Raw genomic sequence first — 25,736 nt, 5'->3', positions numbered from 1 at the left:
ATTTACTTTTCTTGCTTAAAAAAACTTTCATTAATTTTTGTGTCTATATAAAAATAAGAATATGTGGTTTATATTGGTATGAATGCCCATGAGACAACTTTCCACCAGAGGCCAAAAGAAGTAGAAGTTACCAACTATAGGTCGCTGTATGGTATTCAACAATAAGAAAAACCCATACCGCATAACAAGCTATAAAAGGCCCTGACATGATAATTGTAAAACAATTCAAACAAAAAACTAAAGGCCTGATTTATGTAAAAAGCAAAAAATGAAAATCATATCTGATATGCAGCAACATGTTCATTTCGTAAGACTTCATTATAGGATTAAATGCCTTTTTAAAGGAATTAATTGGTGTATAAACTAGACCAAGTCACTCACAAACATATAAAAGTCCTTTGGTCCAGTTTATACACCAATAAATTCCTTCAAAAATGCGTTTAATCCTTATAATTCTTTTAAATTGGAGATAAGGAATTTGACATCCCCACTGGTAACCTCTATCACAGGTAAATTGTATATTTGTGTCATTGCATTTGCCTAACGGATGAATATATTTTTTGGTTAACAAAAAAAATGTACTCCATGTTATTTGCTATCTGAAAAAAAATAAACTACAAAAATATCTTATTATCATTCGAATGAATGTTTTGTGTTAATTATTTATATTAACATTGAACACAAAGTGAAAATGAATATTTTTAACGTCAAGCTGGTTTGTGTTATTATCACCGCCATCTTGCTTACATTAGTTACGAAAAGACGTTCCGTCAACCTCGTCAGTCCAAAAATATATAACTTCAAGAGCCACTACCTGAAGCCGTCTTGACCAATCATACATGTATAAACATATTCCCTAATATGCAAATCATATACTAAGAATTATCATTTTATATTGGGGATATTTGATTACTTCTTTTTCTTACAGAACAATATAATTCTGTAATAATTGGTTATGTATGACCTACATTTTATTTTGTAGAGTGATAATTATACATCATCTCATTGAGTGAGTGGTTAACTGTAATTGCCTTGTACATCCATATTCAGCTTTTTTTATGGAATGAGTCAAAATTTGGTCTTGAACTTTATGATGAAATATACTACATGTGATTCTCAGATCTAACAGTCATCCTGAACATGCTTGAAATATTTGCCACTGTTTGTTTGTTAAACAACCAACAATCAATCAATCAATCAATCAGATCTGACAGGGCATTCACTGCCAGTTTTTGATACTTTGAATTTTTATTATACCCACTAAGCAAGGAATTTTTTCATTAGATACAACTCCGCCTCTGTGTTCAGGAATACTTTGATTAATTGGTCTTGAACTTTATTATGATTAGTTGACCCTAATAAACAATTTTAAGATATGCCTGGCAGTCTCTTCCTGTTTGACAATACTTTGAATTTTTATTGTACCTTAGCATGAAATTTTTTTGTGACTTATTACCAGTATTCAGCTTCAGTATTAAGAAATAACAATGAATTTTTACAAGGAACTTTTTTATGATGAATGGTACCATGTAAGTAATTTTCAGATCTGTTGGGGAGTTGCTTGCTATTTGATGAACCTTTATTATTATACCAAATTAGCATGGAATTTTTCGTCATTCTCTGCTAACAAAGTTGGCTATAATTTGCAGGACGTTGCTTCCAACTTTGTTTTCTATTACACACTTTTAACTTCATAAGTAGGGGATCAGAAATTGTTGCATAAAGTTTTGTTTATTTTTAAGAACTTGATAGTAAGGTCATATTTAACCTGAACTTAACTACACCTATTTGAATATACTTGCTTTGTTTTAATGGAAGTTCTGTTATATATTAGCAAATCAACATATAAGCATGTTTAAACTGCTATCTTCAGAATTTTAATTATATAAAAAAATATCAATTCTCTGTCAAAAAAGACTATCACTTTTTGGGGAAAGTGCCACTTTTAATAAAGTTGAGCCATAATGTCTAAACAGTTTTCTAAAATTAATGTAAATCAACAATTCTACTTTAAATAGTCTTCATTTCATACTAATGAATGATAAGTATGTCAATAATATGGATACTTAACTACAAATATTTACATTTTATTTCAGGTTTATACCATGAGGATAAAAGTTATGGAAACTGTCAGAATGTAACATGGAATCCTGTAGGGCATGGCATGATGTTTGAGGACTTTGACAAGTTCCCCATCTTTGTTGTCATTAACCAGACTGAGGTTGATATTCTGATAGAAGATGTAAGTTTAGAGGCTACAAAGTATAAACTGACAAGTTCCCTATCTTTGTGGTCATTAACCAGACTGAGGTTGACATTCTGATACAGGATGTAAGTTGTTAGGCTACAAAGTATAAACTGAAAAGTTCCCCATCTTTGTTGTCATTAACCAGACTGAGGTTGACATTCTGATACAAGATGTAAGTTTAGAGGCTACAAAGTATGAACTGACAAGTTCCCTATCTTTGTTGTCATTAACCAGACAGAGGTTGACATTCTGATACAAGATATAAGTTTAGAGGCTACAAAGCATAAACTGACAAGTTCCCTATCTTTGTTGTCATTATCTAGACTGAGGTTGACATTCTGATACAAGATGTAAGTTTAGAGGGTACAAAGTATAAACTGACAAGTTCCCTATCTTTGTGGTCATTAACCAGACAGAGGTTGACATTCTGATACAAGATGTAAGTTTAGAGGCTACAAAGTATAAACTGACAAGTTCCCTATCTTTGTTGTCATTAACCAGACATTCTGATACAAGATGTAAGTTTAGAGGCTACAAAGTATAAATACACTAGAGTGTTGGTTGTAGGAGGGTTGAAGAAAATCGGAAAATTACATCATAGAACTAAAAATAAAAGGAGATGAGCGGTATACATCATTGAGACAACAACTTAACAACAAAATAACAGGAAAGACATTGTGAGGTCAACAAATGATATGAAACAATAAACTAATGTCTATGCAATTTGTCAAGTTCTATATTAAGTCCAGAAAAAAGGTTGATAAATTTAACAGAGACTACCAAATATTTACCTCAAACATTAAATTCTTAAAGATTACTAAATCTCAAAGAAATTAATTGTATGTGATCACATGATAAATTCAGGTACATATTATTAACAAATTTTATTTTAGTGTTATGAGAAGTTTAACAAACCTTTACCAGATGGTTCTGTCAGAGAATATCCTCTATGTGCTGTTCAGCTGAAAGATACTATGTCTGGTGCTAAAGATGCTAAAACCTGTTACCGTAGAACACAAGTCCCTACAAATCTCAATCCTGACACATACTGTGATCCTCTGGGAGACCACAACGTCATAGCTACAATAAAAGCTGTTCCTAACCAGGATGTCTATCCTAACAACTCTGTTATATTAGCTGCTGCAAGGGTGAGCTATTTTTAAGTTTTTAATTAATTTTGAAAGGTAGTATGTTTAGAGTTAAAAGTATTACCCATGAATCACAAAAATTAAAAAAGTGCCCAAACTCTTTCAAAAGTTGGTAATTTTCCAAAGTTTACAGGCTATATCGGAGGAAAATCGTTAATTATGATTTCACAGTTATGTCATCCATACATATCATAATTTGCATAATTTACTGATTCGTGTTTTCCCCCATCTGCAAAGCACAGATATTTAAGCTCAGAATTCTGTCCCTCGATGTTGTAAGTGCTCTTACACCATTAGTTCTCATTGGATTTTAAATATAATTTATGTCAAAGGTTGGAAATATATAGGATGAGATGGAAAAATATTTTTAGGGAAGTTATGTCCCTTGGAAATTCAAATTATGTTAGCATCATCATTTTAAGGGCTTTCTTGTCAAAATTTTTGAAATTTAACACAAAGGTTTACATTGGCAAAAATCAGTTATATTCCTCCTGGAACTGTAAAAAATATGGAAAATTAACTTTCTTAGAACTCTTCTGTGAACATTTTTCATTGCAGTTTAATGAAATTAATTTCTTAGGAATAGATCTTTCAGAGACAAATTTGAAAATCAATCTGGACTGATTATTTTTATAAGAGTTTTTATTACATGTTACCCTTGTCTGTACATACATAAATACGTCCCAAATTTGGTTTCCGTTCTCTAACTTTAGTTTGCCTCAACCAAATGTTATGAAACTTATACAAAATGCTTATTACCATAAAACACAGATCAAGTTTTAATTTGGTTGGTGTCACTTTTACGGTTCTCTGGTTATATCCCTTTATAACGTTATATGCAAGTAGGGGATGGACACATTCTACATTTATTTCAGTATATTGATGAGGGACATCAGCTTCTCTGTGGCAACTTGTTCTTAATTATTTCAGCTTGATTCATTTTCTATGTTTGAAAATATCTACCCTAGTGCAGACAACCATGTAACAGGAATTGTGGGATTGCTAGCAGCTGCAGAAGCTCTTTCTAAATATAAAGATGACATCATCAATAATAATAATACCAAAGATATCCTTTTTGCTTTCTTTCAAGGTGTAAGTATATTGTTTTTACTAAGTTATTCATTCAGATAGTTATAAAGAATTTCAAAGTAAAATAATGTTGAACTCTTTTCCATATCAATAGACAGTAATTATTATACACTGCTGACATTTGGTTTAACAAACATAACATTTAACACAGTTTAACACTGCAGTACAAGACAGACACACATAAAAGAGTATCTAATGTATACAGCTGTGGTCCATGTAGCATGCTGTCTTCTGAAGGAATATGTATTATCAAACATATTGATATTCCAGATTTACTTCCAATATATGACAGGAAATACAACTTAAAAAGTCAACTGTATAAATGGTAAAAGACAGAATTCTCCACAATGACAGAGCGTTTTACTTTGTCATATTTTGATGAAGTTATGCATGCAAGTTACATTTTTTTTGTAACCAAAAATGTGATAAAAGTTTAAATGTGGAGTGTAATGAATGAAATACTGACATCATCACAACTTAACAATAATAAAAACATTTCGGAATTAACATCAAATTTTTCTAGATTATGAAGTGGGTTTTTAAACATTGACATAATAAGACTTCACAGATATTTATTATGTATGGAAATAATTATATTCTAAATGACAAGTTTAAAAAATGAATCAGGAGACATTTCTGATCTGAGATTCTTTACAGATTTCATCAGATATGTGTATTAAGCTTGTATAATTGAGTTTATATATTTTAGGATGCTTTTGATTACATTGGATCATCTATGTGTATTTAGATTGTATAATTGAATTTCTATATTTTAGGAAGCTTTTGATTACATTGGATCATCTAGAACAGTGTATGACATGCAACATAATGTTTTCCCGATGGTGGAAGAAAAGGGAAAGTCTACTTTACATTTGGTCAACTTTAGTCACATATCACACTTTGTAGAGGTCAACCAACTCGGATATAGAGATGATGGGAAAGTCTGGCTCCATACAGATCCCCTCAGTCAAATTAATACACAAACATCTAAAGAGGTAATCATAGCTTACATTTAACACAACATGCTTCTTTTATTCATGACTTCCCATGTCTTATTTTATTCACACTTCCTATATCTTCTTTTATTCACACTTTCCATATCTTCTTTTATATACACACTTTCCATATCTTCTTTTATATTCACACTTTCCATATCTTCATTTATTCACACTTTTACACTTCCCATATCTTCTATTCACACTTTCCATATCTTCTTTTATTGACACTTTCACACTTCCCATATCTTCTTTTACTCACACTTTCACACTTCCCATATCTTCTTTTATTCACACTTTCACACTTTCCATATCTTCTTTTATTGACACTTTCACACTTCCCATATCTTCTTTTACTCACACTTTCACACTTCCCATATCTTCTTTTATTCACACTTCCTATATCTTCTTTCATTCATACTTCCTTTATCTTCTTTTATTCACACTTTCCATATTTTCTTTTATTCACACTCCCATAACTTCTTTTATTCACACTTCCTATATCTTCTTTCGTTCATACTTCCTTTATCTTCTTTTATTCACACTTTCCATATTTTCTTTTATTCACACTTTCCATATCTTCCTTTATTCATGCTAGTATAGTTTAGGTACATAATTGGATAGGAAACTATAACCAGGAATCAAGTGTCTATGAAGTTGAAGTCAATTTAAATCTGACCTTGTGTCTGAAATTTTCTTACCTTTCATTTTGCAACAATGGTTTCAATAGTTGAGTGTTTCATTTTTAGTATCATAATAACTGTTATTGTTTAAAACAGAAATTAAGTTTGGTTAAGTTCCAACAAATTTACTGCTTAAATATGGTACAGAAATGAGACATAGTTATGAAAACTTATCAAAGTCTTCTCACTTAAAAATATATAGCTGTAGAATTTTTATAGAACAATTCATACAAACAATACCTTATATTTTGAGTTATCACATGACTTAAAAACGACAATGATTATGATGTGGTGTGATGTGACTTAAATGTTTGTAGAGTGTATGCACCATATTATGGTAATTTGCACAACTAAAACCTCTTTGATCATTTGAATAATTCATGTTGATAATTATTTATTGACATGTTCAAATTAAGTTGATATTTTTTCTGGTATGTAGTTTAGGTTAGCAAATAAGATCTTTCTTAAACAAATTTAATTTGAACATTTAAAGAAGAAATTGTATGAATCTTCATTGTTATCACCACAATTACAGGATGAATCTGAAATAAATCTTCAAAGTCTGTTTCAAAATTAAGAAAAACAAGTAATTTTTTGATTGATTCTGATGAAGGTCTGATGGGGTTTACATAATAGAGAATATTAGGCTTAAAAAAAATAAGAGAAAAATTGGCAAACAAAAAACGAAAAAAATGATCTAAAAATACAAAAATGAAAATCCCCATCCAGACCCTCAAACATGAATAGGTGTTTTTGAGGAGATATCAGGATTATTTATGACACCAGATTATCAAAAAGTCAATATTACCATTGGTCAATTGGAATAGAGGTATAGCCCAAATGTGGAACAAAGTGTTCAAAGGTTGAAAATATTTCTGTAGTCTTTGATGGTGATCTTACTTGAGCAAGTCACAACATTGTTTGAAAAAAGAAAGACTTATATAAAATGTGATAAGACGATTTTAGTGAAAACATTACATTATAGATTGACAAGATGATAGAACTTATAAAGAGTGTAGCTGACAATATGAGTTTAGGTATAGGAGAGAACAGTAGATCCCAGCCACTACCTCCAGCATCTGTCCAGAGGTTCCTAAGAAAGGAAAAGATTCCAGCAGTGGTTTTTAGTGACCACCAACACAGTTTTACGAATAAGTAAGTGAAAATGGTTGATTATTGTTTGCTTAGGCCCAGGGTGCAATTTTGCTTATTTTCTGCATCCTTTCCAATATTTAACAACAAAATTTACTTATTGCATATATTTCACTGCTACATTTTCCATCGTTCAAAATACCACGATATTTTTGATTACTTTAGCAAAAGCGAATTACTATCATGGGAATGAATGTGTTTATGAATTAGGTTCTTTGTTCAAAGGACTTATCATCTGTATGTATGATGCTATACAGGATCATATTCGAAACATATTACAAAAATAAACAGCATTCTAGCAGCCAGGAAATGAAGGATCATGGATTTCATTTTGTGAATGTTTTTACGGTTCTTGATGTTGCTGTTCAATTTTTGATATTATTATTTGATATTATTTTTTATACATGTATCCAGGGGATATTTATATATTTTATTCCGTCATTGTAGATACTACAATAGCAGATTTGACATTGCCAAAGCAATTGAAGCAAGCACCAACGACTCAGACATTATCACAGAGCAAGCCAAAAACTTAACCAGGATATCTACCATGCTAGCACGGACCTTATATACCTTGTCTACAAGTCGGGATGCTCCTCAGGATATGAAAAGTTCTGAATCTATAGTAAGTTTTAGGTTATATTAAGCTTATATATGTAGGACTCAAATCTATGGTGGGTTCCAAATGTATGGCAGATTCCTAATCTATGGCAAATATGACGTTACAAATCAAATCTATGGCAGTTTTTTGTTTTCTCCAAATGTATGGCAGATCTTGAAATTGCGTAATTGTCGTGGGAAAAGAGTAACATATAGCGTCACAATTAAATGACTCCATAATTACGTCGTCGTCGCCTGTGCTAACGTTGGCAGAACCGGCATAGATTTGAACTTCATTTATAATTTTTTTCTTTTAATTGTATGATGTAAACCAAAAAAACAAATATTTGACACGGGGCTCACAGATTGCAAGTTTTTACAAACAAAAACACAGGGAAACACTCTCCCTCGAAAAACAATTTGCCGATGGTTTAAAGGAAGATGTGCTGTACTGTCTGAATCCCGCGATGAATAAAGGCATGGCTGTTTTTAGTAGTGGATATTTTAGGAAAGAAGTTATAATTAATTTTTAATCCTGAAGTCTGTATTATGGTATGGAATGTTTGTTTCAAAAATGTTTATAAACATGCTTCCGTTTTCATACATTTTCACTTGTTAAAAATTACAAAACTTGCCATAGATTAGGATTGTAACAAATCTGCCATAGATTTGGGATGTTAAATAGATGATAACTAAATTTTGTAAACTGTAATGCAATACAGAGTGAAATGTAAAGTTGGTTGACATATGCATAACAAATTACTCAACCTATCATCACTATATCTAATTATCCACTGGACATTAAGCATACAACAATCAATCAATCAACAACTATATCTGAGATTAAAGTCTCCTAGCAGTCAGTTGCAAAATAGGACTAAGTGCACTCCAACTTGTAGTTGTTTCAGTTACTTGATAAAGGTCACAGCTTTACCCAGTGCACTATGGTTTCTTCCAATAAAGGTCACAGCTTTACCCATGGCACTGTGGTTTCTTCCAATAAAGGTCACAGCTTTTACCCATGGCACTGTGGTTTCTTCCAATAAAGGTCACAGCTTTACCCATGGCACTGTGGTTTCTTCCACCTCTTTCTTGATATTATATCCACATTTATAAAAGGACAAATTAACAAATATATATTATCTGCATTTGAATAAATGGAGATGTGAAGCAGGTTTTAAGATGGGCCAAATCACTATTCTGTAAGAGTTATTTATGAGTAAAACAATGCACTTGTATATTCATAATATTATATTTATAATTAATCAATAATTCAAGGGATACTAACTTGGTAAAACTTGGATGGAGAGTTGTCTCATTGGCACTCATACCACATCTTCTTATATCTAAAAAATGTTTATATCAGTCGAACAACAAAAATGTCTTTTAAAATAACTTTCAGTTGTCATCATAAGAAACATTTTTACACTACTCACTGAAGAAGAATTTTCTGTCTAAAACATCCCCATTCTAATAACATATAACATAATATTGAAAACAGAACTCTTTTGATGTTTTTGTATTTGTAGGTGAATGACTTGTTATTTTGTTTTCTGATAACAAGACAGTGTGAAATGTTCAGAAGAGTTTTAGATGATACTGATAACAAAAATCTGGGTATGTTATGTTATCAATTGCTGTACTGTAAATTCAAAAATTATTGCATGTATTTATTATTGTGATTTTTGAAAAGTCCAGAATGGGAATTTAAGTATTGTGATTTCAAGAAAATCTGCATAAAGATATGTGTATTGATTTCAGAATGTGAGTTCTTATTATTGCAATAATCACCCAGTCGCATTATTCGCATTTATAGATACCTCACAATAATTTCTGAATATACTGTATTTTCCTGCCATGGAATGTGGTCTAGACACATTGCTTTATGAAATCAATCAGTCAAACAATTGAACCTGGGACCCAGCCCATATACTGATTTACCTCTGTCTGTCTGCATCCCTCCATAACACATTTCCGGCTCATATTGTCAGCAACTAAAAATCATTTTTTCTTGACATTTGGCGCCAAGCTTCATGTTGGTAAGATATAGACTTTTATACAATTTTAGATCCATCACTTGTCAAAATCCTGTTGCCATATACAATATAAGAATAAGGAGATGTGGTATGATTGGCAATGAGACAACTATCCACCAAAGTTCAAATGAAGTGGATGTAAGCAATTATAAGCAACCGTACAGCCTTCAACAATAAGAAAAACCCATACCTTATAGTCAGCTTTTAATATAATGTATGTGCTTTACATTGATACATTTATAAGAAATGTTTGCTGCATCTTATTTCATTTTCTTTTATTTCATCAAGGGCAGAAGTTTTTTTCAATTCTTTCTTTGAATCCCATATCCTATTTTTGCTTTGTCATATTTTCATTTTGTATAATATCATATTTGTTTTGTCAATAATTATAGATTATCGATTGTTTTTCAAATGACAGCCCTGAGATGTGATGGGGCAGAGAAACATTCTCAAGTTTGAAAGACTGTTGATAATTTGTTTATCACTATTTTGCCTACGACATTCTTGATGTTTATATTGGTAATGGCATGTGCAGCCTTAGTTTCTAAGGATAATATTCTATCTCAAGCGAGTAGCATGATATGAAAAATTATCACAAAAAAAGATCAAAGGAAAAATACACAAAATAGCGATAATTACATTTACATGTTGTTTTTTTAACATTTCAGATGAGAGTAGTCTCCCTTACCCATTCTATGTAAGTGTCACAAGCACTAGTAACCAGGTGACCTATTTAACCAAGAGACTTCTGAGTTACTTTATTGGAGATAGAGTCAACAATACAAAAGACAACTGTAAACAGTCTGGAAGTAATAAGGTAGTTATATTTGACATATTTCTATAAATATCATCAGGCCAAAAAAAGTAATACATGTGTTTCCGCTAACCCTACCTACCCTAATTTTTAGTGCCTACCCTAACACTTTTTATGCCATTTTTGAACAAGCACTGTTAAAGTCGGACAGATTCCCTAGTAGTAACCAGCTAAAAAATGTTTGTAAAATAAAATGATATTGTCTACCTACCTACCTACCCTATTTTTTCCCAGCACGTTAGCGGAAACACATGTATTATTTTTTTTGGCCTCAGTCAAAATCATACAAATGTTTTCTTTAGTAAATCAAATATGTATATATGTCTTGTAGAGAAATTACTCCCAATTTTGTTATGTATCTCACGAAGTCCCTGTTATAGTTCTTTGTTTATTGAAGTCTCGTTGACTATTTTTATGCCCCAGCCGCAGCTGAGGGGGCATAAAGTGTCCTAAAGTTAGTTTCCGTTCTCTAACTTTAGTTTGCCTCAACCAAATGTTATGAAACTTATACACAATGCTTTTTACCACAAAACTCAGATCAATTTAGAATTTGAATGGCGTCACTTTTACCGTTCTTTAGTAATGTCCCTTTCTAACGTTATATGCAAGCTGGGGCATCATTTGTGTCCCATGGACACATTCTATATGTATGTTCCATATGTTCTTATATGGTAGAAACAAATTCCTTTCCAATTATATATCATTGAAGAAATAATTTTTTAAACCCTCATGTTGAGACACACTGTTGATAATTAAACAAAGTGTGATCAAGGTTGTACCATACTTTCGAAAAATCATAGCTATATATAGCTTAGTTTACCCCAGTTTTGGTTGGGTTTGTGTTGCTCAGTCTTAAGTTTTAAATTTTGTGTTTTGTGTACAGTTGTTTGTCTTTTCGTCGTTTTTCGTTTTTTGCCATGACATTTTCTGTTTGTTTCAACTTATGAGTTTGAATGTCCCTTTGGTATCTCTTGCCTCTCTTTTAGTGTACCTCTGTTTCACCACATAAATATGGAAATTACTTTGTTTATGAAACAAATAAAGACACAAACTATGAATGTCATATATTTAATCACATAAATATAACAGTACATTTGATTTATTTTAATAACAAGGGATTGAAAAGCAGAAAACAAATATGAGAACCTGTATTAATGGATGTATGATCATGTGACATAAATATCAATTCCTCACTGGTTGTATTTATTTTACAGGTTAACCAGTATTACTGGATGCAGGGAGAAGTGAATACAACAACCAACAAGAGACAAGGATTCTGTAGCAAAAGTACAGCAGTGTACACCTTAGCTCAATCTCCTCTGTTTGATCAAGATGGTATTTATTATTAACTAGGCATATTGTATATAAAGCTCACAAGTAGATACTCTTACTTCCTCAAAGTCTAGCGAATACAATATGAAGGTGTAATACCACCAAATCATAGTACGTCACATCCGGTTGCATACGAAAAAGCGTCGAAAAAAAATATTCCCTTGAATTTGACAGTTGCAGTAAAAAATTTCTGAGTCATAAACATATATCTTGGGTGTTTCAAAGCACCATTCTTTTTTTATTTGGAGTTTCTATAAAATATTTTGGAAACTTGAGGTTACATCGTTACTAAAGCTTGTAAACAGGAAAGAAAAGTGTGGAAATTTGATTGGTTAACTTCCAGTGATGGTTATTATCTTATATGCAATGAAATGTTATGTGAAATTTTGTCTGTAGTACTGGACAGGATAAAACTTTACTCATGCCAAGTATTTCTTTATTTGAATCAAAGATAAATTCTGCACAATTTTTTGAAAAGTGCAGATTTAACAAAGACTAATAGGGGAAAAACAATGTTGGTATTACACCTGGAAAATGGAGTGTCCATATTATCTATGAGAACAAAATAATTATTCTGAGTGAGAAATGCAATCATTTACTGAAAAAATCTGTGCATGGTTCATCAAGATACATTTGCTGGTAAGGTGAACTAAATGGATTGATATATGTATAGTCTAATTACCCCATCTTTATGTTCCCTGCTATTATTTTTATTGGTTATGTGGTTAATCTGGTTATCTAGCCACTATGTAATTTGTGACCAGTTATTCACTGAGAAAAATTCATGATTCTCACTGTAAACTACAATAATAACTCTCTGACAAATCTTGGCACACAATAACCTTTATAGGCAGACAACCATAGGAAAATATCGTCTTTTAGATTAATATGATATGAAAGTTATAAATTATAAATAATGAATATCCAGTATGAATAAAAAAAAATCCAGGAATTCCGTTTGTAATTTATTGCTATTTGTTGTTTTGTAGATTATAATTGGAATATAGATGAATACTCAGCTTGGACAGAAAGCAGCTGGCAAACAGATTCCATACAAATGAGGATTTTCTTAGTCCCAAGTAAACATTTAGAGGTATGTATTTAGAAAATAAAATAAAGAAATTAGGTTCTTTATCTTGCACAAAACACCAGTCTGTCTTAGTCTCAATTTCCTTTACTATCTGAAATTTTTTTCAACATAAATGACTTGTCTTACCTTTCCAATTACGGCAAGAAAAATAAGGCTGATACTTGCTTTTGATGTTTATAACACAGTATGTCAAAAGTGTTCAATTTTGCATTCACTTTTCTTATTCTGATGCTTTATCTTTTGAACATCCATTCTTATTGGTTGATGGCAAAATTTCACAGTGTAAAACACACCATTGATGGTATTGAAAAACATGTATAATTTACATGATTGTATGTCAGTTATTTATCTATCTGCAAAAGATATGTACTTAAATTTACAGTTTTATTATAAGTGCTCCTAACATTATTGTGTGTTTCAAAATCTACCAACAACAATGCAACCAGTAAAATATAAATTTTCTCTGAAGGAAATGTATTGTTAATTGACAAAATAGGATTCTGCATCAATTAAACAATAGGATGTGATGTATTTTTGTTTTTGAATCTGTTAGTTCACCTTTTCATCCCGATCGATGGTTAGGTTGTTTGATATGAAGCTGAACTGATACCATAATGTGGCAAAACATAAAATAAGACATGTTAAAAATATAGGTCAAAAGAGTGAAATGACCTCAATTTTATAATTCAGTCATCATGGTAATGGTTTCAGTTTACCTACAGTTTTCAGGTTATGTGAATCAGATGTGATATCACAATGTCAATTCACTACTGAATAAAACAAGATATGAACAATTAAATATATAAATCCAAATGATAATTTGACCTAAATTTTCTGTTTTATTGATTATGTTAGTTATTGGTTTAGTTTAAGGGTAGATATAACACCACAACATAACATATTCAGATATAAGCAATCAAAATATATATTAAAATGATATCCATGGATTACTAGTATTTGTGTTTTATCATGTATCTGTTACATATATGACTATGTAGAAAATTAGATTAATCATTGAATGCTACAGCTGAAAGGTTTCCCTAAATACACATGTACAAGGGCAAAGTGAACTCTGTAAGCACACTTCTTCCCTTTATGTTATTAACTTATTACCGCTGAATCCTTATACTGGTTTATCAAATTTTAACCTTATTCATATTCCTCTGTTTCCCTAGTAACATTTCCCAAAAATCCCAGATCAACTGTATTCAATAATGAAATGACTTCAAGCAGGCCTATCATCAGTTATATCTGAATTGGATTATTTTTAAAATGCACCCATAAGGATCAATTTTTGGATATTGATGGTTTTCTTTTCATATTTTTTTAATTTGGTGGAAATTGCCTATAGGACAAGATGGCTAAGAGATCAAATTTCCCTTTTGAAGAAAAACCTTCCAGTTTTATTTCCTTTTGGAAAAATATTTGACGGGGGAAATTTACAAATTATTGACAAAACATGGAAAGAATGTCCAAGCTGTTTGACTTTCTGTTTTGAATGATTAATTTTTAATTCCTAGGATTTTGATACATAATTAATTTTACTGTAAACAATTATTATCCTAGTGCATAACTTAATAGGTTCTGCTGAAATTCGTCCTATCAGAATATTTGTTTTCTTTCTGGAGTTGGGACCAAGGCTTCCAAAACGGTCATATATGCCGGACATTTGTATAATGTCAGGTAAAAGTCCGGCTGGGCAAAGCATGAAAAGGTCATCTAATTTTTAGTTTTCAAGGCTTTCTTAAGAGACGGTCATTTTAACATAATTCGCGATCTTTTTGACCAAACCTTTTGCCATTAACAGCCACACATTTCCGGTCATAAAAGTGACATGATCATTAAGTACTATCAAAACAACCCCTACTTTAATACCTTCTCATTTTAATCAAGGCTAATTAGTTGTCCAACAGCTGAAATTTACCTGTTCAGGTGACAGGTAAACTATTTTGAACCGGACATTGATCGGTCTATTCAAAGTTATTTTCTTACATTTCAGCGGTTTGCATCTAATTAATATTGTCAAAAAGATTTAAATTATCAGAAATACGTTTACAAATAATATTTGATGAAAAAATTAAAAAGGTGAAAATGAAAAATCGTCATGAACCAGAGACATGTCTCTGTTTGAACTAGTACAAGTGTGCGCATGTGCGCAGTTGTGAAATTTAATTATGCATCCTAATTTCTTCAAAAAATGCTTAAATTGTCATTGATACCTTTATCTCACGTTTATTTTGAATATTTTCTTGAAGAAATAACGCAGAAAGAGCAACTTACACTCATTCATGCTTTGTAAACGTACACGGAATTTACGTATCCGTCTTAGGTCCATGTTTTACCATAGTCAAGATAACATCCTCTATAAGATTTAAAACGAAAGTAAAGTTTTTGACAACATTATTTTGCACAAATAAAGAGTCTAAGGCAGATATAAGTACGCTGATGTTGCACACTTCGAATGATGCCCTGCCAATTTAACAGTTTACGTCAGAACTTCAAATTTGAATCAAAGAAAGTTTAATATCGTTTTATTTTAATACAGTCAATCATTGGGATGGCCAAATTGGCAACTGATTACCATAATGTTTTTGTTTATTTTGTCTTAAGGGATTAAAATCGGGATAATATATAAAATGTCCGGCTGGCTAAAAATAATTTTGGAAGCCCTGGTTCGGACAGGGCCTTTCTCCTTTGAAAGAAGATTCTGTTTACTTGTAGAAAGCTTACACAAATGTTTCTTGTTATATCTATGTATGTTATCCTAATATTCTTACATACAGTAAGTTTTCCTCTATAAAATCACTCCCTATTACATAAATAAAAATAGGTGAAAGTGAAAATATATATTACAAAACAATGGTTGTGTAACAGATAAGAAAAACATACCATCACAGTTATTCTTGTTAGTATCTATGTCATAATAAACAGAGCCTTTGTCATTGTGCTAGATTGGTAGATATGTAGCAAATAGTTTATAAGAAAAGAAAAGCTTTGAAGCCATAATGTCTGGAGATTGATATAAAACTATGAATGAATGCTACACAGATATGCCATTCATACAAAGATTAATTTGAATGCATTTTACAGTCAATCTGTTTTTATTTTCAAAATTTGGAAATTTTACTCCAATGGCATCTTTGATTCTAAATATTCTATTTATTTACATTTGAATTCTTGATAAAAATAAATCAATACCAGTAGTTCGGATTAATTTTTAAGGTATTCTAAATGTTAATTTTGATTTTTCAGCTTTTGTTTAAATGTAATAAAAAAATCACAAATGTTTGCTGCATAGTCTATATGCTTACAAAATTTTGTATAAAATTCAACCTCAGATGAAATTGATTTTAATTTTGTTGACAGGTAGCCCTGTTGTGTTCAGGACTGGCCCTACTCCTTATTTCATTGGTCGCTGCCTATTTTATCAACCTGAAGGCATCCATTTTGTTCAGTATTAACAGTTCACAAACTACATAAGGTCTGCATTGTAATTAACAATATCTATTCAAGGAAAACTGGTTGAAATATTTGTCATAAACATGTCTACTGTGGATTCATTAATATTCGTTGGATATCAATTTTCGAGGATTTCGTGGGTACAGGGGAACCATGAATTTAAATGTTCAACAAATTACAAATTTTCTAAAGGAATGTATGCAGACTTTGCCCAAACAACAAAATTAAATATCCACGAAAATGCAAGTTTTCCTCAATCCATGAAAATTGATACCCACGAAAATAAATGAATCCACAGTATGAGGTTATGGTATATTAAACAAATTTACACTAGAATTTATTTCGGGTGTTAAAACAAAAACTGCTTAGGGTTGAAAACAGTTAGATTTTGTATAAGTTTAATGAATCAAGATATTTAAACAATAATAATTCCAACACCTAACAATTTTTTTAACGCAATTTGATATTAATTAAACTGACCATTGCATGAAAGTTTGTTAACACGCTAATAACCTCTGCTGAAAAACTGTTGAAGATCAAAAGTTAATACCTAAAGATAAATTAATTTGGTGATTCCAGTTTTCCTTGGATGGATTAGAACATTTGTATTTAGGTGTGTTCTAAATCTAGCTTGCATTCAGGTTTAGCCAACACCAATGCATGCTGGTATTATTAATTTGCATGAAAAAATACATAAGTATTCTGGAATTGGGTTGTACATGTTTATATGTTAATTTTGCAAATGAAATGTGTTGCAGGTTTTACTGTACCTTCAAAAATAAGTTTACAATAAATATGAAAGAGCTTAAAAAGAGAAAGAGAAAAAAGTAAATAATCTTTTAACAGGTGCAACTTTAGCTGACATGTCTAGTTCTTTTCCGATTATATATTCATATGTTATCTCTTAAAAATCTAATATTTTACCAGCTAAAGGTTTTTAAAACTATGTTGTCAGTACATAATGTTATGTATTTAAGTAAAGCAGACTATTTGTGACATAACATGTATTTGTTGAATATTCATTACGATATTGTACCTGTTGGATTTCACTATTATAACGCTGCAAATATTTAGTCTCAATGATTCTAGTGAAAAACCTGTGGAATTTTGAATAATATATTTTTTTGAAGAATATTAAACAATGAACAACTTATCGATTTGATATGATTATTTTGATCATTATACAATGTATAATTGCATGATCTTGCAAATTTTCTAGGCTGTAAGATCTTCACCAAATCTCTTATCTAGCATTGCTTCTATGTAGTGTGTGGCTGCATGATTTCTTTGAGTATAAGGTTGTCTGAGTTTTGCTAATATTGTAAATAAATGTATAAGTTAACTGAAAAATCCATGTCTTTAGCTATATCCAAGTATTTTAGCATTTTTAGTTCACATGGCCCAAATGACTCACTTTATAGGAGTTAATATCCTTTATAGATGATTTTATTTTTAATTTTCTTTATAATGTTTAAAACAAGAATGTTATACAGACATTTGACCAAAATGACCATCAATACAGATTCTGGTACACATAGTTTCTATTCATTGCACATAATCTTGCGGAGTTGTATCAATTTGGCAAAAATGTCAGGTGTGAGATTTAAGCTCCTTGTTTACTGATTGTTCTATTTTAAGTTTTTGTGAATCAGATTAATGTTAATTCTATTTCTTTTAAAGTGGATTATCTTATGCTTATTTAGTTATTAACATTATTCAAATCTAAGTCTTTTTTTTTTATTAATTGGAAAACCCTTGTAGAATTGCAATGCTATAAATAGGATGTTTCTGCACCTTTAAATTCATATCCTGTTGCAATTATGAAAACGTTGCAAGAATTTTTGAATTTAAAGAAACTAGGTTTCCTATGTAGGTGAGGAACCTATGATAACATATTGCTTAGAAATCTTTGATTATATTCTTCTTCAGGATGGTTCACAACTTTGACTACCAATGAGGGTTGATTGATGATGTGACAATACAACAGTTATCATCCACTGATATTTGACAGTTCAATCTGTCTTACTTGGAATAAATTAGTTCAAAAAGATTTAAGCACCTCAGTGGACTCCTTGTTGTGCCAGATCAAACTAAAGACTTTAAAATAGATATATGCTGTTTCACCCTAGATGCATTGTATTTAAGAGTGAGAGCAAAGACTGGTTGGCAGAATGATATGTCCAGATATGATCTTCCTGAAGATGTAACCTTATGTTAACATTCCAGCCAAGCATGTCTCTCTTATATAAAGCAGGGTATATTCTTATGTCATTAATATGTTATTGCCCTTATATGCATGTAATATTTGTTGCTGGTATAAAGCATCCCAACCTTCAATTAATCAATAACATTTTGGTTCTAGGAAACATCTGTGTGACATATGATCATTATTTTTCAATGCTGTTGACATATATATTAATGTAACTTACATTTACTATTGATGTTTTTTACTTTCAGACAGTGACATTGTCAGTAGGAGTTATTCTGACAGTTGTGTTTATGACCTTGACCTACTTCATCAATAAGAAGGCTGATGTTTTATTTTCACAGAGGAGGACAAGGAGATTTTAGAATGATAACAGTTTTGAAATTATTTTTTTTATTGTCTTTCATTGTCTTTATATGATCAAATCATATTTGTAACAAGAGTAGTTCTTGTCTATGTAGTAACTCTGATCATCATCATACTTTAATTAACTAACAAGAGTAGCAATAGTCTATATGCCAATTATCAATATGATTCTGTTATTGCACACTTTTAACACAAGTTGTTTACCTGTCAGTTGTAGACTGGTTCTAACCTGGACAAAATTAGCTACTACCAATGCAAAATTGAAAGTGATATAAAGGTGTATGTTGAAAGTGATATATATTTTATCTAACCAATTTTTATTGAAAAAATAACAATTGATATCAAAAAGTTTTAGGTAACAAAAGATTAAATGTAATTTATAGATTTGAGAAAAGTTACAGATTACTTACATTATGCACAGATAAAAGCTCTCTCTGCTTGCCCTTCATTGGCAATGAAAATGGATGCCTCTCCTAAAGGAAACATCTTGTGTAAATGGATCTCTAATTACAGGGTCAATTCAAAATTGATAAATAGACTATTATCTGCATCATATTCTAATGAACAAGTTTAAGATACACATTTTTTGAATAATAAAACAATGATGGGATAGATTTGATACTATTTGTTGAGGAGAACTATTCTCTGACCAGTAGTTATGACGCCTTCATACAATTTAGAAACAGGGATTACTATCTTATTAATGCTAGATCTTTATACTGTCTCAGGTGAAGTTTCATAATATCACTATTAACATTATGTTTATTGTGGAAAAATCAGCAAAATGAATGTTGAGTGCCATACACTAACATTGAGATATTGTAAATTTAGAAATTATTGTGTGCATTTATTATTTCAATTTTTTAAGAATGGACAAAATTGCGAGATTAATTATTGCGATTCAAGGAAAATCTGCATACTGATATATGTCTCAGATACCGGAATGTGAGTTTGTATTATTGCGATCCTCACTCTGACAGTCGCATTATTCACATAGATAAAAACCTTGCAATAATTTCTGAATTTACAATATTCATTTCTGTGTTAAATAATATTTCTTGGAAAACCTTTGCTACTATAATAACACTACATTATTGTTGTACATGTATAACATATTGTAAATTCATTAATTAATTACTGTGATATTTAATTAATGTAAATAGGATAAGCATTTCAATGTTCGACTACAAATGTACAGGACTAACATTTATTTATTTTACATAGAGTCAATTGTCAAAAATTTGCACCAATAAAAGCTGGCATTGATTTCTTAATTTGAAGTTTTAAAAATAGCTCTTAACAGTCACAATATCTTCAAAGATATATATGATCAATGGATAGAAAATGGTTCATTAACTCATTTAAAATCCATTTTAAGGGTGCTTTGCAGTGTCCAAATTTATGAAATGCAGCAATATTTTTAACCCACTCTGATATTGTGTAAAAAGAACTAAGGCTTGTCTTCAAGAAGAAATAAAGAAGTCTTTATCTGGTAAATTGACTTAAATTTCATTCACAGCATGCATATTTTTTTTATGCCCCCGCCGTAGCGGAGGGGGCATTAAGTTTTACCCTTGTCCGTCTGTACGTACGTCCCGAAATTGGTTTCCGTTCTCTAACTTGAGTTTGCCTCAACCAAATGTTATGAAACTTATACACAATGCTTATTACCACAAAACACAGATCAAGTTTGAATTTTGGTGGCGTCACTTTAACCGATCTAGAGTTATGCCCCTTTATAAAAGGAAATATTGCAAAATATTTAGTTTCCGTTCTCTAACTTAATTTTGCCTCAACCAAATGTTATGAAACTTATACACAATGCTTATTACCACAAAACACAGATCAAGTTTGAATTTTGGTGGTGTCACTTTAACCGATCTAGAGTTATGCCCCTTTATAAAAGGAAAAATTGCAAAATTTTTATTTTCTTCTAAATATCAAGTTTATATAATATATTTTTAAAATTGGAGTTATCTTCCTTTGACCATGATTATAGTTGAATCAACTACAATCAATGCTTTATACAATGCAATGTTTAATTTAGACTTCCACTGATAAAACACAGATCAAGTTGAATTTGGGTAGTGTCACTTTAACCATTATTGAGTTATGCCCCTTTATAAATAGAAAGATTGCAAAATTTTTTAGTTTCCATTCTGTAACTGAAGTTTTCCCCAGCCAAACATTATGAAACCTATACACAATATTCATTACCACAAAACTCAGTAAGGATCAAGTACAATTTTTTTGTTTCAGTTCTCTAACTTGAGTTTGCCTCAACCAAATGTTATGAAACTTATACACAATGCTTATTACTACATAATACAGATTAAGTACGAAATTAGGTGGCAACACTTTTACCATTCTAGAGTTATGTCCCTTTATAAACATAAAAATTGCTGATTTTTTTTAGTTTGTCTCAACCAAATGTTGTAAAACTTATACACAATGCTTATTACCACAAAACTCAGATCAAGTTCAAATTTGGGTAGCGTCACTTTTACCGTTCTTCAGTTATGTCCCTTTATAACTATATGATATGCAAGCGGGGGCATCATCTGTGTCCACATGTGGACGCTATCCACATTTATTTTATTATGTGATAATGATAAATTTTCCACTGTGCAATAAATATATGCCATGTGACATGAACAATTTATGACAATGTAGTTTGAATGTATTCAACCATTTTTTGTGCATTTTATAATTTGTTCAATTACACATGCCAACAAAGTCTGTTGGTTCATTGTGTACAGAGTCTGAACTCAGGAATTCAGAAATCCCATGAAAATAATTTTCCTTTCATTAATTCCAAAAATTTGTATTAAGGATAAAAATGAGTATAATGTAATTTTGTTTATTCCTGTGCTGACCTAGTATGTAGCCCTGTGTATGCTTTTTTGAAGATTTTTTGTTTTAAATAAACTTCTTGATATCACGATGTAAATATTTTTAACTTTTAATTTCCATTCCAAGTTTTTCATAGACATAGTGTAGATATTCATTATTTATGTCTATTTTACGTCTTTGTTACAGTACTGCTTCATTTAATGACAAAAAAATGTAGTCATCCCTTCCTAGTATTGTCCTGAATTGAAAATTACATTAATTTTGTCACAAAATAAAGTCCTTTCATTATAGGGAAACAATTATTAGGAAATAAAAATGTTCATTTCTTTCAGTTCGCATGAATCCATGAAAATAAATGTCTGTCAACTGGTAAAACATAAGAAGTACAAACTAGCACACTTTGGCTGGAAAATAATGGTTTACCACCTTTGTTTTTAGGGGTAAAGATTGCATGAATGCAATTAAAACTCTTTTGTAACTGGCTTGAGAGCTATATTTTCCAAGCATCATCTCTACATTTAAGAGCACAAACAACATATTGCATTGACTTTTACATTCTTTAGATCTTCTCCATGTGAAGCAATTTATTTATGATATATACTCAGATTTTCAAGTTACAAAATGATGTGTTTGTGTATAATCTTTCTTGACAAGAAAACTATTTTATTTTAATTACATACCGGTATACCTGGACATGAAATATGAATGTTATGCACTGCAATTATTGACAAGGAAGATAACTCTAATTCAAAATATTACCTAAATGTGTTCCATTGTTCAATACAATGCAGTTCACATTGCAGAATGAAATCAATCTTTACCCTTCTGTGCTCACAAGCACTTTGATTATGATCGTGCAGTAAGCTTTATTTGTTATTTTTACTGTATGTCATTGAGTTATTATCTCATGTACATTTACAATATGTCATTCATTGTATAATTTGTATGGATCATGAAGAAGAATAAGTGTAAAACATTGATTGAATATTTGCCAAACTTGTACATTATTTCCATGAATGTTAGAGGACCATAAATGAAGAACAAATGTATTATTATATTTGATTTTGAATTTATTATAAATATCATGAGATTATTTTTGTATTTCATTTATTTGAAACTTATGTAAATTGATTGTTATTTAATTTTAATGAAATCTGTTTTGGTATGTGATAATTTTATATTTCACTAATCATATGTAATAATGTGTATGCTGAAGTCATAAATTTTTAGTAAATGTCACGAGGAAATGAGGGATAATTAGCTTCAGGAGTTAACTCAATGTGCAGTGTGCAGAAATCTGTAATGCTGGCTGTTTCATTTTGAGAAATGAACATGTCTTTCCCAGTTCCTTACATAGTGAAGCTCTAATATAATATATATATATATATATATATATATGTAAAAATTGTCATTTTGTTTTGGTTTCAGAATTCAGTGTTATTAATGATGTATTGACATAATTAAAATGATATTGTGTCTTGCTTAAACAAGTTTATTTGAAGAAAAAAAGAGGAAAAAAGAAAAATGGAGTGAAAGGTTGAACATTTTATTTTTTATTTGACCTTCAAGGGACCAGAAGTGTGAATGTGAGGAATGGTAATAGATTATTGCATTAAAAACATTTTCTATGTTCCTGTCTAAATAAAGCATATAGTTACAACATTGCTTGTCTGTCCTTGATAAAAACTTAAGCAGCTTTCTTAGGTAGATATCACTGTGCTTTGACATAATTACTTTTAAAGATAGAATAGAGGTTAGTGCATTATGAATGTGTTTTTTGTTTGCTTGTTTGTTCTATTGGTCAACCCTATACACCAAAAATTCAAATGTATCTGAATTATCACTTGTCAATAAAATGCTATCACTTGATGTGTGACATCAGACATCAGTTGTCTGTCAGTAAAATTGTTCAGATTTTGTTCTCTGAAACCTAAGGTAAATTAAAACATACTTGGCCTTCCATTGGATTTCAAAAGTTTATATTCTGCATTTGTAGGTCATTTATCTTTCTCTTTTTAAAATCTTACAGATAAATTTAATTATTATGCATTGATGCCAATTGAGTCGATACCAGTTCTTTCGAGCCAAATGTAGGTCTATGTTTATTATGGTGTGTTTTGTCTGAAAGGGGCACAATCATATTTGCTGAAATAAAAAAAAAAGCTTTTCTCCATACAAGTCTGATTGGTTTTCTTTGCATAGAGATATTTGAGCAATGTTAATTTAATTGTCAAGAAGTATTATCAAGATTGAATTAACTTAAAACATCCTTTTCTAATTATGATTACTTGTTATGAAGTGCTTAATGTTTTTTTTTTGTATGAATGTTTTGTATGAGGATAAAATAAAAATGATGATTATTTTATGACTTTCTTGTCGTTGGATTTGATGGATGTTGATTGAGAACTAAACTTTACGACAAAAGAGAGGACTTCAATTTTCCCATTGTGAATTTTACAATACTATGTTTGAACATTCCAGTAAGACCTGCATATAGAGTATATCTTCAATTTGACACAATATTCTAGGATTAAGTTTCCTAACATGATTTCCATGATTGATTGATTGATTGATTGTTGGTTGCTTAACGTCCAGTGGCAAATATTCCATGCATGTTCAGGACAATGATCTCCATGATACAGGGTTGCTATTCACAAGAAAGCTACTGGACCAACTGTTCATGATGGTAAAGATAAAGTCAGTTCTTTAAAAGTTTTACCTCAACAATGTAGTACTGTTTGAATACTTCTTAATCATTGTACTGACTTTCATATATAAATTTTAGTAAAGTACTGGTTAATAAACTAACATGAAATACTAGGATATAACTAGATATTTTACCTGTTTACTAAATAACGTTAATAAAAACATTGGATTTTTTTTAGGCCTTCCTTCTGAACTACCAAGATATTCCAATGCCCTGCCCTTCCTGGACTGCCCAAAAGTTTTAAGGCTCCTTTTTTTCCTCCAATGTCCCCAGTCTGTTTCCACAATATTTACATGGACAGCAATTCATGATTAATAAGGTCAAGGTCATATGAACCCTGTCAGGCAGAATGTATACCTTACAATGATGATTGACAACAAATATAGCCTAAAACTTGGAAGTAACAGAGAATCTGATGTTATCACAAAATCTTTTCAGTTTATCAAAGAGCCATGCAAATGAAGTCAAGGCCATATGGACATGTACAACTTAGTCAATTTATATTCAAATATATCCCCTGTAATGTATAGTTTATCTCCAAAATTCTTTAGACCATGTAGTTTGACTGACAGTACATGAGAAACTAATCCCATCATGAAAACTTGACATTGACCATAGAAGAATTCTGAATGACAAACATGTACACCTTACAATGAGTTTATATACCAAATATAATTTACCTGTTACTCATAGTATATAAGAAACTGACCTAATAATGGAAACTAAATGTTGACCAGTGAACCATAAAAATGAGGTCAAGAACAATTGAATCTTGTCAGACATACATGTGCACTCTTAATATACAAATGCATACATTGCAATAAATTGTCCTATTACTTGAAGTATCTGAGAAACTGATCTAATCACAAAAATCTTTTTTCTTGACTAGTGAACCTTAAAAATGAGGTCAGTCATATGGACAAGACAGTTGCTGAACCATGAAATGAGGTGAAGGACA

At 30.7% G+C, this 25,736-nt stretch overlaps 1 protein-coding gene across 2 annotated transcripts in view; it reads left to right on the top strand.

Moving 5' to 3' along the window:
- The window catches only part of LOC127700737 (nicastrin-like), a 31,795-nt gene extending 7,364 nt beyond the window's left edge, over positions 1 to 24,431 (top strand). Inside the window, exons 5-16 of one of the 2 annotated variants that reach the window (XM_052204382.1) lie at positions 2,097 to 2,242; positions 3,142 to 3,396; positions 4,327 to 4,488; positions 5,262 to 5,480; positions 7,149 to 7,318; positions 7,763 to 7,940; positions 9,445 to 9,532; positions 10,620 to 10,768; positions 11,980 to 12,100; positions 13,087 to 13,190; positions 16,554 to 16,668; positions 19,104 to 24,431. In XM_052204382.1, the coding sequence (XP_052060342.1) occupies positions 2,097 to 2,242; positions 3,142 to 3,396; positions 4,327 to 4,488; positions 5,262 to 5,480; positions 7,149 to 7,318; positions 7,763 to 7,940; positions 9,445 to 9,532; positions 10,620 to 10,768; positions 11,980 to 12,100; positions 13,087 to 13,190; positions 16,554 to 16,667 (1,706 nt within the window). In that variant the 3' untranslated portion in view covers position 16,668; positions 19,104 to 24,431. The remainder of the gene's footprint in view (positions 1 to 2,096; positions 2,243 to 3,141; positions 3,397 to 4,326; positions 4,489 to 5,261; positions 5,481 to 7,148; positions 7,319 to 7,762; positions 7,941 to 9,444; positions 9,533 to 10,619; positions 10,769 to 11,979; positions 12,101 to 13,086; positions 13,191 to 16,553; positions 16,669 to 19,103) is intronic. The other variant, XM_052204383.1, reaches the window with a different exon arrangement.
- The last annotated feature ends 1,305 nt before the right edge of the window (positions 24,432 to 25,736 follow it).

The sequence above is a fragment of the Mytilus californianus genome, unplaced genomic scaffold, assembly GCF_021869535.1.
Source record: "Mytilus californianus isolate M0D057914Y unplaced genomic scaffold, xbMytCali1.0.p SCAF_5, whole genome shotgun sequence".
Classification (NCBI taxonomy): Eukaryota; Metazoa; Mollusca; class Bivalvia; order Mytilida; family Mytilidae; genus Mytilus; species Mytilus californianus.
The sequence above is the reverse complement of the archived record's forward strand: the minus strand, read 5'-3'. Positions and strand labels throughout refer to the sequence as shown.